Here is a 13242-nt window from a genome sequence, read left to right on the forward strand (position 1 = left end):
GGGTAAAGACCAAAATCTTTGAGGTGACCTTCAAAGAGAGCCCTGGGTCTCTCCCCTAACTGCCCCTCTGGCTCTCACCGTGTGCCTTCTAATGTCCTGTGTTTCCTCTTGCCTCAGTGCCTTTGCACAGACTATTCCTTAAGCCCAGGCTGCTCTGAAGACTGCCCCCACGCCCACTCCATTCTATTTGCATAGTTAAGCCAGCTTCCCCAGGGAAGCCTTCTCTGACCTCCACCCCCCATTAGGTTGGGTTCTCCTATCCCATCTTTCATAGCATTACTATGTTTATTATTATGTTTATGTGATTATTCAATTGTCTCCCCACCAGACTTTATGTTCCCTGGGAGTTGTCGCTTTGCTTCCAAGGGCCTATAGTACCTTTGCGGTGCCTGGGGCACAGTGGATACTCAGTGGATCCACTGAGTATCCACAATGAAGGAATGAATTAACAAGCCCCTGAAGAGAAGGCGGGGGCTAGGAAAGTGCCAAAAATTCTGCAAAAACAATAAAAAATGACACAGAGTTAGAAGATGCTGGAACAATGGTCTAATGATCCCTTTCTAGAGTAATCCAGGAGCCCGGGAGAGGGAGGCAATGGAAGAGAAGAACAACAATATCTATTAATTCCACGAACACTAACTTAGCTTTTTTTTTTTTTTTTTTTGCGGTACGCGGGCCTCTCACTGCTGTGGCCTCTCCCGTTGCGGAGCACAGGCTCCGGACGCGCAGGCTCAACGGCCATGGCTCACAGGCCCAGCCACTCCGCGGCATGTGGGATCTTCCCGGGCCGGGGCACGAACCCGCGTCCCCTGCATCGGCAGGCGGACTCTCAACCACTGCGCCACCAAGGAAGCCCGATACACAAATTTTAAAAGGGCTATGGGGGTGGGGGTGGGGGTGTGATGAACTGGGAGATTGGGATTGACATATATACACTAATAAGTATAAAACAGATAACTAATAAGAACCTGCCATACAAAAAATAGATAAATAAAATAAAATTCAACAACAACCAAAAAAGCGCTATAGGGGACTTACTTCCCTGGCACTCCAGTGGTTAAGACTCTGTGCTCCCAACGCAGGCGGCATAGGTTCGATCCCTGGTTGGGGAATTAAGATACCGCATGCCACACAGTATAGCCTAAAAAATAAATAAAAGGAAAACTAAATAAAAATAAAAAATAAATAAAAAGGGCTACAAAAGGGTGGATGCATTACAACAACATTTTTTATAAGACAAAAATGAAACACTCATAAGGAAAAAGATTGGAATAATATACATCAGAATGTAATTAATTATCTCTGGTTGATAACAAGAATGATTTTTATTTTATTGTTTTTTCTTTGTGCTTTCTATACTTCCAAGTTTTATGTATCAAACATGTATTATTTTTATAATTAGGTAAATTGTCATAAAAGTTATTGTTATTATTGATATTAAAGGTAGAGTCCCACTAAGTTTTTTAAAAGAAAGCTGTTGTTTTCACCATAGTTAAAACAATATTTATTGAGGGTCTCCTATGCACCAGGTACTACTCTCAAAATTTCTGGTTGGGACTTTCCTGGTGGCTTGGTGGGTAAGAATCCACCTGCCAGTGCAGGGGACACAGGTTCGAGCCTTGGTCCAGGAAGATCCCACATGCCACAGAGCAACTAAGCCCATGTGCTGCAACTACTGAAGCCCACACGCGTAGAGCCTGTGCTCCGCAACAAGAGAAGTCACTGCAATGAGAAGCCCGCGCACCACAACGAAGAGTAGCCCCCGCTCTCCACAACTAGAGAAAGCCCATGTGCAGAAACAAAGACCCAACGAAGCCAAAGATAAATAAATAACTTATTTTTTAAAAAATCTGGTCTAGTAGACAAGCAACAGGCAACACAGTATAGGGTGGATGAGCTCTGATGGGAAAACCCAGTATGCACAAAGGAACCAGAGGGGGCTGCCTCACCCTCTGGCCAAATCTGAACAATTTAAGAATTAAAACAAATAATTACAGTACTGAATTATGATCCACTCTGTAAAATAAGAATCAATCCTTTGAAAAAAAAAAAAAAGAATCAATCCTTTGAGTCCATACTGATAACAAACAAACAAAATGAGATAAGGAAAAGCTCTTCTTTACAATAGAATGCCAACTAAATAAATGGAGATGGAATGATTGATTTAGAAAAATCAGGGAATTCCCTGGCGGTCCAGTGGTTAGGACTCAGTGCTTTCGTTATGGTGGCCCCGGGTTCAATCCCTGGTTGGGGAACTAAGATCCCACAGTCAAAAAATAAAAATAAAAATCATCATTTCAAGTCCATGATAGTAATGATTGATTTAGGCAAGAATCGTAAATAGACACTAGAATCTGTGGGTCCAAACTTGATGAGAAACAGGATTTTAGATCACTTTAAAGTATCTCCCCACAAATTGCTTACTAATTACAAAAGAAAAAAAAAGGTAACTTCACAGTTGAGAAACATGATGGATACCACAAATAATGAGTCAAACTGACATCATGGGCCTCTTGATGTGATGTACTAAGAAGGAAACAACATCACTTCTCTGGTATTGTTGCCAAAAACACATAATCTAATTATGAGGAAATTAGGGACATTCTACAAAATAAATGGCCTGTACTCTTCAAAAATGTAAATGTTATGAAAGATTTAAAAGTCTGGTGGGAGGGTGGTGGGATGAATTGGGAGATTGGAATTGACATGTATACTCTAATATGTATAAAATAGATAACTAATAAGAACCTGCTGTATAAAAACTAAATAAATAAAATTCAAAAAAAAATTAAAAATAAAGAAATAAATAAAAGTCTGAGAAACTGCTCCAGATTAGAGACTAAAGAGACATATATATTAAATGCCCTGCATGATCCTGAATTGGATTCTAGACCAGAAAACAAATTAAATAAAGGACACTTTTGGGACAATTGGTGAAATCTGAATAGAATGTGTATATTAAACATAGTATTGAATCATTGTTAAATTCTGATGATTTTCTTGTTTCTGATTTTCTGGTTATGTAAACCAATATCCATGTTTTTAGGAAATACACACTGAAGTATTTGTGGGTAAAGGGACATGACGTCTGCAAATTACTCTCAAACAGTTCAGAAAAAATAATGTATGTCTTACATACATGGAGACAAAAGCAAAAATGTGATGAAATGTTAGTAATTGGTGAGTTACAGGATTTAGGTATACTGGATTTTTTTATAGTATTCTTGGGACTTTTCTGTAAATTTGAAATTATGAAAAACAAGATTTAAATATCACCATTCAAAAAAATAAAATAATTTAAAAATCACCATTTAATCCTATCTCCACCATGTACTTACAGATGTAACCCTGGATAAACCATGAAATCTTCCACACTTCTAGAAAGTAGCTATTAATACCACCACGGGATCATTCTTCAATGGTAGACCGATTTACTAAATAAAAGAGCTTGGTGCAAATGTAGAGGGGAAAGAGGGCCTGGGGTACCTCCCTTCTGGACCCCCAAGGTTCCCAAATGAAAGCGGCGGGGTGGGGGGTGCTTGCAGAAAGACGTGGCAAGAAGCACTCCGTGGAGGCTCGAGAGCAAGGGTGTCAGCTGGACTGGGCACACCTGAGCGGGCTCCGACCCAAGTCAATCAGAGCGCGGGTATTTGAGGAAGTGCCTCCCAGGCCTCAGCCTCAGTCTCTCCAGACTCTCCCACCCTGTGCCGGCTCTCCCTCCTCTAGCTAATCGTGGACCTGAAGCTCCAGCACCTAGACTTCTGGGCCAGCCTCCATGGCCAGGTCCCGGGATTGCTGGACTGGGACATGGGGAACGAGTGCTTTCTGGCCTTCACCACTACGCACCTGCCCTTAGCGGAACAAAACCGTGAGTGTCCGAGAGGGGGGTCGTGGGGGATGGGCGCGCCGCGGAGGGTCGGAGGCTTGTGGGCGCGCCGGGCCGGAAGCTCCCCGGCCTTTGACTTGCTCGCCACTCGCCCCCGCGAGCCCCGTGACTTTGTCGCGTTCGGGGCCCCGCGCCCCCTTTGTTGAGCTCTGGAGCTCCCACCCCGCCCCCACTTTTTCCGGGCAATGGAGTCCCCGCCTCGATGGAAAGCCCAGGGAGGGCAGGGGTCCTGCCTGAACACGGCCTTTCAATCCTACCCCACCCGCCCCGGCTAAATCCCAGAACTTTCTAGGCCTCTTCTCGGCCTTTTCTCCGTGGCGCCTACGCCATCGGGGCACACTACGTTTTCGTTCATCTTTCTCTTAAAATCTTTTTAAAATCGGTTTTGTTCGTGGCTGTATACCACCTCTTAATACACTGTCTGACACCTAGAGGTGCTCAATATTTGCTGAATGGATAGTTGACCGTTGTCTTTTAAAAACTTTTTTTGTTTGGTCCTCAAGTGTTGAGATTTGAGGTAATCACCTCCTACATTCATGGTACATGATTGCCATCTGTTTGGGCAAAGTACTTGGATTAACTCATTCAATCCCCACCCACTTTTGTCACCTCCCACACTCCCATGTATCAACCCTAATCCATTTAATGTCTTTAGATAGGTGTATCTTTGAAAACTGTTTAGCATTATTTTGCTTTTATAGGTGACCTTAATTTACATAAACTCATTGCTTTTTTTTTTTTCCTCATTCAAATTGTTTTTGAGAGTTATTTCAGTTGCTAAATGCAAATCTGGTTCATAATTTTTTTTTTTTTTTTTTTTTTGCGGTACGCGGGCCTCTCACTGTTGTGGCCTCTCCCGCTGCGGAGCACACGCTCCGGTCGCGCAGGCTCAGCGGCCATGGCTCACGGGCCCAGCCGCGCCGCGGCACGTGGGGTCTTCCCGGACCGGGGCACGAACCCGTGTCCCCTGCATCGGCAGGCGGACTCCCAACCACTGCGCCACCAGGGAAGCCCTGATTCATCATTTCTGATTGCTGTGTGGTAATCTATCACCTGCATACATTACTTTTTGCATTTTAATTCTCCTTACTGATGGAGACAAAACTCCATTGGAACTCTTTGCAACCATAAGTAATGCTGACAAACATTCTTTATCTTCACTGATTCAAGAAATATTTATTGAGCACCTCCAATTTGCCAGGCACTGTTCTGGACACTCATGTGATACATCATGAACAAAACAGACAAGTCTTCATGGAGCTGACATTCTACTGGGGCCACACAGGCAATCCACATCAAAATAAATAAACAAACAAACAAATAAATAAATGGTATGTTATAAGGTGATAACTGAGATGGGGGAAAAAGGACATGGTAAGAGGGCTCAGGAATGGGGGCTGGGAGGTGGTGGCAGCTACAGTTTTCAATAGGGTTGGTCTTCATTGGGAACATTGTATATGAGGGTTGGTCTTCATTGGGAACATACGAGAAGAGCAGAGTTGAAGGAGATGAGATAGTGAGCCGGAGGATACTTAGAGGAAAAGTTTCCCAGGCTGAAAAAATAGCCAGTGTAGAAACCCTCAGGAATATGTCTGGAGGAACCGGTAAAGAGGCCAGTGAGGCTGGATCAAAGTAAATGAAGAGGAGAGTTCAGAGGGTGTGGGTCGTGGAGCGGAGATCAGGAAGAGCCGTCTTCCCCTCTGAGGGCGTTAGGGTTGATTCCAAGTGAGATGCAGCATGGTTGAAAGGTTTGGAACAGAGGAGTGACATGATCGCCAGCTTAGTGAGTGACCTGTGCTATCGCATAGCGTGCCTATACTTGGTTTAATGTCCTGCTATCACTGTCTTAAGATTTTTAATAATTTTTGAACAAGGAGGCCCACATTTTCCTTTTGCACTGGGCCCTGCAAATTATGTAGCTGATCCTGAATGATCTATAGTCTGAAAAGATCACTGTGGCTGCTGGGTTGAGGGCACACTGTAAATGTAGAGCGACTGGGAAGCCAGGAGACTAGTTAGGAGGCTACTGTAGTAATCCAGACAAGAGCTGACGGCAGACTGCACCACCAGGGTGGTGGCAGAGGATGTGGTGAGAAGGTAGAACCAGGTGGATTCGCTTGATGGATTGGATGTGTGGTGTAAAAAAGAGAGATTAGAGGATGACTCCTCCAGAGTTTTTGGCTGGTCAAGTGCAAGGATGGAGTTTTCTTGTAGTGAGATGGGGTAAGCTCCTGATAGGATATTTAGAGAGGAAAATCAGGAGTTCTGTTCTGAACATGCTGAGTTTGAGATATTTTTTAGATATCCAAGTAGAAATGTTGAGTAAGCTGGTGGATATATAAGTCTGCAATTCTGGAGAGAGGTATGCAGATATAAATTTTGAGAGTCTTTGGTACACGCCTGGCATTTAAGGGGTGAGAATAGAGAAGAACCAGGGATGAGCCCTGGGGGGCATTCCATTCTAAAGAGATTGGAGAGGAGATAAACCAAAAAAAACTGAGGAAATGACCATTAAGAATCAAAACTGGTATTGTGGTTTCCTGGAAACCAAGTGAAGAAAGTGTTTCAAAGAAGGAGTGGTCACAGGACAGGAACACTGCTGTGAGAGATCAGGTCAGAGGTGGGCTGACTATTGGATTTAGCAAAGCAGAGCCTTGATTATATGGTTTTGGTGGAGTGCAGCCTTGATCATAGTGGTTTTGGTGGAGTGGTGGAGAAGAAAGACTGATTGGCAAGGGTTTAAGCGTGGAAGGGAGAGGAAGTGGAGACAAAGTATAGGCAATTCTTTCGAGGAGTTCTTCCTCAAAGGAAAGCAAAAATATGGAGTAGTGGCCTGGCACAGAAAGTGGGGACAAAAGAAGTTCTTGTTTTTAACAAGATGAGAGAATTAACAGCATATTTGAATGATGATAATGGTCCAGAGACAGAAATTTATAACAGAAAAGAGAGGAGACAGGAATTCCCTGGCCGTCCAATGATTAGGACTTGGCGCTTTCACTGCTCCCTGGTTAGGAAACTAAGATCCCACAAGCCTCCCGAGGCCAAAATAAATTTCAAACACTGTCCTTGAGGAGGCATGGGGCCACCTGTGTCAGAGAGAGCAGGGGAGGGAGATGGACAGAGGCACTATCCTTTGATCCCACTGAGATCACCCATCTGTTGATCCCATCACCCTTTCCCTGCTCTCAAAGAGCAGAGTTAGAGGGGATGTCCTCTCTGTAACTAACCTGGAATCCCCCAAACAGGCTCACTCTCTTGCATACACCGTTGACTCCTTTGGCTCTCTATGGCTTTGGAACACTTGCTTGGCCAAACCACACCCTGATTAAATCCAACCAAACAAGTGCTCCAAAGCCATAGATCAATGGATTGGGGTTATCAGTTGGTATCAAAAGAGATGGCTGGAAAGAGGAGGTGGTGCATTTTTACATGGTGCAAAAATGAGGTTATGGAGAGGTTGCAGTTATTGGTTTAGGTTATGACAGTGTGGACTGTCTACATTAGGATGGAAGGCAGAATTCTGGGAGGAGAAGAGTTCAAGAAACTAGAGCCCAGGTTATTAGGATAATCATCTATGTATCTATCGAAATAGCCAAGATTTAAGGCAGGAGTAGCACTAGTGACAGTGAGCCAGGAACTAAATTCCTCTAAATGAGGGGGAGTGGCCGAGAATTTGGTAGATGATGGTAGCAATGAAAATTAGTATATAAATTCTTCTATTAACTTGAATAGACACACCCAGGATTAGACAGTAAATTGTAGTGCTGCCTGATTATTCTTCACCAGCACCAGTTGCTATTCAGATGTAATAAAGGATCCTATTTCACTGCATCTTTGCCAACACTTGGTATTACCTCTTTTTATAATTCTTGTCAGTTTGATGTAAAGTATTATATCATTCTTTTATTGTGTTCCTATTACTAGTAAGGCTCAGCATCTTCAGGTAGCCCCTCCTTCTGAATACTGATTCGTATCTTACCCATGTATAGATTTGTCTTAGCCTTTTATTTTTTGATTTGTAGGAGCTGTCTATCAGAGAATTGAGAGTTCTGGAAATGATTTTTTTTCTGGTTTATTGTCTATTGATTTTTTTTTTCCCTTGTGAGTTTTACTGTGCAGAACCTTTCAATCTTTTTTTTGTGTGTGGTACGCGGGCCCCTCACTGTTGTGGCCTCTCCCGTTGCGGAGCACAGGCTCCGGACGCGCAGGCTCAGCGGCCATGGCTCACGGGCCCAGCTGCTCCGTGGCATGTGGGATCTTCCCGGACCAGGGCACGAACCCATGTCCCCTGCATCGGCAGGCAGACTCTCAACCACCGCGCCACCAGGGAAGCTCACCTTTCAATCTTTATGTTATAATATCTGCATTAAATGTACAGGTTAATTTGAGGATAATTGGCATCTTTATAATATGTATTATATGTCTTTGTTTATTGAAGTTTTTTAGGTCCTTAAGTAGTAGGTACATCTTTTTCACATAAAGGTCCATTCTTTGATGAGTTAACCCCTAGATACATTATAACTTTGGTTGCTAATGTGAACAGCACCTTTTTGAAAAAAAAAATTATTTTCCAGTTTCTTAATGCTGGTATAGAGGAACAGTGGTGATTAGTATGTTGGTCTTATATCCAGCAAACTTGCTGGACTCTTATTGGTTCTAATAATTTATATATCGATTTTGTATGGTTTTCTGTTAATCTATGTTTTTTTCTATAAATAAATATAGTTTTGCCTTTTTCTTTCTTATATCTACTACTTTTTCCTTTTTAGAATACTGTGTTGAACATTAACGATGTAATGCGCATCCTTTCTAATTACTGAGCTCTCTAATAAGTATATCATCATTTTCCAGACAAAAACCTAGATTCATCTGTAATATGATGACACTCATGGGGACAATGATAGTTCCCCCTAACTGGACCAGAAGCCAGCTTCATGTCGAGCAGCTAGCTCTAATATATACCTGATTTACTCTAAGCCCACCATGTATTCATTCATCCAGTTAAGTTGAGCTCCTCCCATGCGCCAGACAGTGAAGGAGACAGACCTGGAGATAGACACTAAGCAGGTAGTTACAATAAAATGTGTGCTACGGGAGTGTTTGGACAGGTAGTCAGAGAAGGCCTGCTTCAGAGAGACGTTTAAACAGAGACCTGATGGCTGAGTAGCAATTAACTAGGCAAGCAGGAAGAGGGAAGAGTGTTTCCAGCAAAGGGAACAGCTTATGGGAAGGCAGAGGATCTAGATGTGGTCTGTTGGAGACGGGTGGAGAGCCTGGGAGGAATGACTCAACACTAATGAGGAGCCAGGGCCTTGTAGACTATCTCAGGAATTTAGATTTGGCCCAAAGGCAATGGAAAGCCATCAAAAGATTTTACACTGAAGGGTGGCATGATTGGATTAACATTTTGGGAAGATCACTCAAACTGCAATACGGTAAGTTAAAGAAAAGAAGATAAGCAGACCTTTTAGGTTATAGGCTTGGACTAGGATGGTAGAACTTGGTGATTGATTGGGTGTGGCTGTACGGGAAAGAGGAGTCAAGAATGATTTCCACTCACAGACACAGAAAACAAACTTATGGTGACCAAAGGGGAAGTGTGGGGGGGGCGTGGGGGGGATAAATTAGGAGTTTGGGATTAACAGATACACACTACTGTACATAAAATAGATAACCAACAAGGACGTACTGTAGAGCACAGGGAACTATGTTCAATATCTTGTAATAACCTACAATGGAAAAGAATCTGAAAAAGAATCTGTGTATATATATGCTTGTGTGTGTGTGTGTGTGTGTATAAAACTGAATCACTTTGCTGTACACCTGAAACGAACACATTGTAAATCAACTATACTTCAATTAAAAAATGGAGAAAAGCTTCTCTGGTGGCGCAGTGGTTGAGAGTCCGCCTGCCGATGCAGGGGACGCGGGTTCATGCCCCGGTCCGGGAAGATCCCACATGCGCGGAGCGGCTGGGCCCGTGATCCATGGCCGCTGCGCCTGCGCGTCCGGAGCCTGTGCTCCGCAACGGGAGAGGCCACAACGGTGAGAGGCCCGCGTACCCCAAAAAAAAAAAAAAAAGAATGATTTCCAAGTATCTAGCCTGGACAGCTGGTTAGATGGGGCCATATGCTGAAACAAGGAATGCAGGAGCAAGAGCAGGAAAACGGAGTTGAGTTTTTGAAATGTTGTTCAAAATGCCTGTGGGTTATCCCATGGGCAGTTCTAGTTAAGAGCTAGCAGAGAAGTCTGGGCTAGAGATAAAGATTTGTAAGCCTTGAGTTTATAGATGGTGACTGACTAAAGTAACAGGCATTAATGAGATGGTTTAGGGGCCGTAATGTGGGGTGAGAAGAGAAGAATGCAGAGGAGAATGAAAAGGTCAGAGAGGTAAGGGGAAACCAGTAGAATATGGCATCATAACTTCGCAGGCAGGGCCCATAGCCACCTCCCAGGGAAGCTTCAAGGGGCCGAAATGAAAATCCTAGGTTGTTTTGACTCTCTTCTTTTCTTTTTGCTAGTTGCCAGATATAAACTCCGAATAGTTGAGCCACCAGAACTACCTCTGGAAAAAAAACCCAACCCTGATAAAGATGGTGAGTAGATGGGAGTGAGTTCTCTGACAGGGCCCTGTGGCCTGGGCGGGACACCCAAAGCCCATGACCTATGGCCCTCAATCTCCTTTTTCTCTGCACAGGTCCAGATTTCGAGCCCAACCTGTGGATGTGGGTAGACCCCAACATCGTGTTCCCCCCTGGAAAGCTGGAGGTCCGAGAACCCAGTAAGGGGAAGAATCTGACAAGCATAGTCCCTTCCCCTCAGCCACCCCCAAAAGAAAAGGACTTTGCCAAATGCCCACAGGCCACAGTGGTGGAGTCGCCATCACTTTCTGGAGACCAGTATCCCCCTCGGAAGCGGTTTGCCTCTTCCCCCAGCAACTGGGAGGTAGGGATTTCTGGGCTGTGGGATGGACTTGGGATGTAGGCAGGGTGGGCACAGGGATGATGCAGCAGAGACTTCTGTTTTCTTAGGGTTAATGAAGGGTTAATGGGTTCCGAAATTAGCTGTGCCCCTGGGTTGGGGAGAAGCCCAGATGGTGGCCCTAGACCACTACCCCTTCCTGCCACTGCACCCCTGGAGTAGAGGCTGTGGAGTCAGGACCAGTTCCTACTCTGTACTCCTCTAGCTCACAGAAGAGAAGGAGGCTGAGGACCAGGATGACAGCTCCTCTGTGGCTCTCCCGTCCCCTCACAAAAGGGCCCCCCTCCAGAGTCGGAGGCTTCGGCAAGCCAACAGCCAGGAGGGAGGGCTGTGGTCCCGGCCCCCTCTCAATTACTTCCACCTAATTGCACTGGCATTAAGAAACAGTTCCCCCTGTGGCCTCAACGTGCAACAGATCTACAGTTTCACTCGGTATGTGCCGGGGGCCCTGTGAGGAGGGCGAAGGGGAGGGGGCAGGGCCCTGCTCTGATACCTTCCAGGCCCTGGGCTGCTGCTTCAGTTCCCCCATCTGGGTCTGAGAGGATGCTTCTCCTTTCCCAGGCACTGGTTCTGGGTTGCCCCCGACTGTGTGTCCACACCTCACATAGACAGGAAGATATCCACCCCACCTCCTTTCACATCTAAGAAACTCCAACCTTTTTATACCTTAGTTCCTTAACATATAAAATCACCCGGGTCATAAATTCTCCCATCTTCCCTCTCAAGAACACCCAGTATAAAATCTGGTTTCCCCAACAGTTTCTCACATGCCTTCCCTTTGGACTGAACTGCCTGGCACAGCCTGTTCCCCAAGGACCCAGGGAAGCCGGGCTGGGAAGGGATTTACGTTGAGCTTTGAGAGTCGGGTACCCATGAGTATGACGAGTTTCTCGGACCTTTTCCCTCTATTATCAGAAGAGTCGCAGAGTATTAATCCTCAAGAGGCGTCCTCCTTGACCAGGATTCCTCTGACAGGAGCTTGTTGGCCTGATTTCTGCTCTGTTCCTGTTGCAAGTCAAACTCCTGAGCCCTCGGAGGGAGGGAGGAAAGCGAGCCAGGGAGTGGGGGCAGTGAACTGGGTCTGTAAGGTGAGGCTCTGCACAAGCACTGCGCCAGGTGGAGGTCTGACACATGCTTAGTCGGCAGAGTGCGTCGTGGGCCAGCTTGCCCTTCTCCGACGTGAGAGAAGGGCTGAGGCTCCTGGCCCCCGGGGAGAACATTCTCCAGGGTAAGGCATCTCCCAGAGAGACCACACCTCTCCTTACCATTCCTCCCTGTCTGCAGACAACATTTCCCCTTTTTCCGGACGGCTCCTGAAGGCTGGAAGAATACCGTGCGTCACAATCTCTGTTTCCGAGACAGCTTTGAGAAAGTGCCGGTCAGCATGCAGGGTGGCGCCAGCACACGGCCCCGATCCTGCCTCTGGAAGTTGACCGATGAGGGACACCGCCGCTTTGCAGAGGAGGCCCGCGCCTTGGCCTCCACTAAGCTGGAAACTATCCAACAGTGTATGAGTCAGCCAGGTGTGAGGCCTCGTCACACGTGGGGCCGAGGGGAGGGGCCCTGAAGATCCTGACCCAAGGCCGAGCGTGCAGGGAAGGAGCCAGGGTCACATGGGGGGGGGGGTCGCGGGGAGGGGCGGCACCTTCTGTAGGAAGGGGAGAGGACAGCAGTGTTCTGAGACCCTGGGGTGGTGCCTGCCTCGGGTCCCCCCACGCACAAGCACGGAACCTGAGGTGCTGGGAGTTGATGGAGAAACAGCTAAGGTGCAGCTGGCCCTACTCACAGCCCCGCAGCCTGGGGAAATGGTAACCACACAATGTGAGAAGCATGGTATAAAAGGTTCTCTGCAAAGGGGGCTTTTTCTTCTCCTGGAGACCAGGTGGCATTTGGGCCTTGAGAGAGTAAAAGTAGATCATTTGCCGTGAGAGAGCTTTCCAGGCTTAGGGAACAGCGTCTGCAAACGGCAGATAGATCCCTTTGACTTCTTTCCTTACAGATGTGATGCCCTCCCTCTTCGACCTTTAGTTCCACAAACCATCCGTCAGCCCATGCCTTATTAAAGTTATCTGCAGCATCCTGGTGTGTCTGTGGTCCGAGGGTGGGGCAGGAGTGGGGGCGGAGGCGGGCTCTGAGGTTGGAAATGGGATGCCCTCAGAGCTGATGGGTGGGGCAGTTGCCTGGTGCACAGCAAAGGGAGCCCATGCTCTTCTTTCTTCAAAGGAACAAAACACTCAACCCTCTTTAGGTCCCATTTTTCTTGGGAGATGCTAGCATAAAGCAGCCAGGCCCGCAAAAGGCCCCCCCCAAATCACTACCCACTCAAACGAGGGGATGAAATCAGCTGGGGACAAAGAGGAGAGGCCTAGGGAAAC

General features: G+C 46.2%; 1 protein-coding gene across 1 annotated transcript; it reads left to right on the plus strand.

Moving 5' to 3' along the window:
• Positions 1-3738: 3738 nt before the first annotated feature.
• Positions 3739-12434, plus strand: FOXR1 (forkhead box R1). Its single transcript, XM_022560357.3, has 5 exons — positions 3739-3868; positions 10408-10482; positions 10584-10831; positions 11073-11299; positions 12152-12434. The coding sequence occupies exons 1-5, from the start codon at positions 3808-3810 to the stop codon at positions 12432-12434; spliced, it is 894 nt and encodes a 297-aa protein (XP_022416065.3). The 5' UTR covers positions 3739-3807.
• Positions 12435-13242: the final 808 nt, after the last annotated feature.

This window comes from Delphinapterus leucas, chromosome 7 (assembly GCF_059928025.1).
Source record: "Delphinapterus leucas isolate spDelLeu-1000000601 "Yukka" chromosome 7, BTC_Dleu_Yukka2, whole genome shotgun sequence".
NCBI lineage: Eukaryota > Metazoa > Chordata > Mammalia > Artiodactyla > Monodontidae > Delphinapterus > Delphinapterus leucas.

Excerpts from the sequence above, each read along its gene's own strand:
- FOXR1 (XM_022560357.3), top strand. The coding sequence starts at position 3,808 with ATGGGGAACGAGTGCTTTCTGGCCTTCACCACTACGCACCTGCCCTTA. Across the intron at positions 3,869-10,407 it reads GCCCTTAGCGGAACAAAACC|TTGCCAGATATAAACTCCGA; the intron begins GTGAGTGTCCGA and ends TCTTTTTGCTAG. Across the intron at positions 11,300-12,151 it reads CAGATCTACAGTTTCACTCG|ACAACATTTCCCCTTTTTCC; the intron begins GTATGTGCCGGG and ends CCCTGTCTGCAG.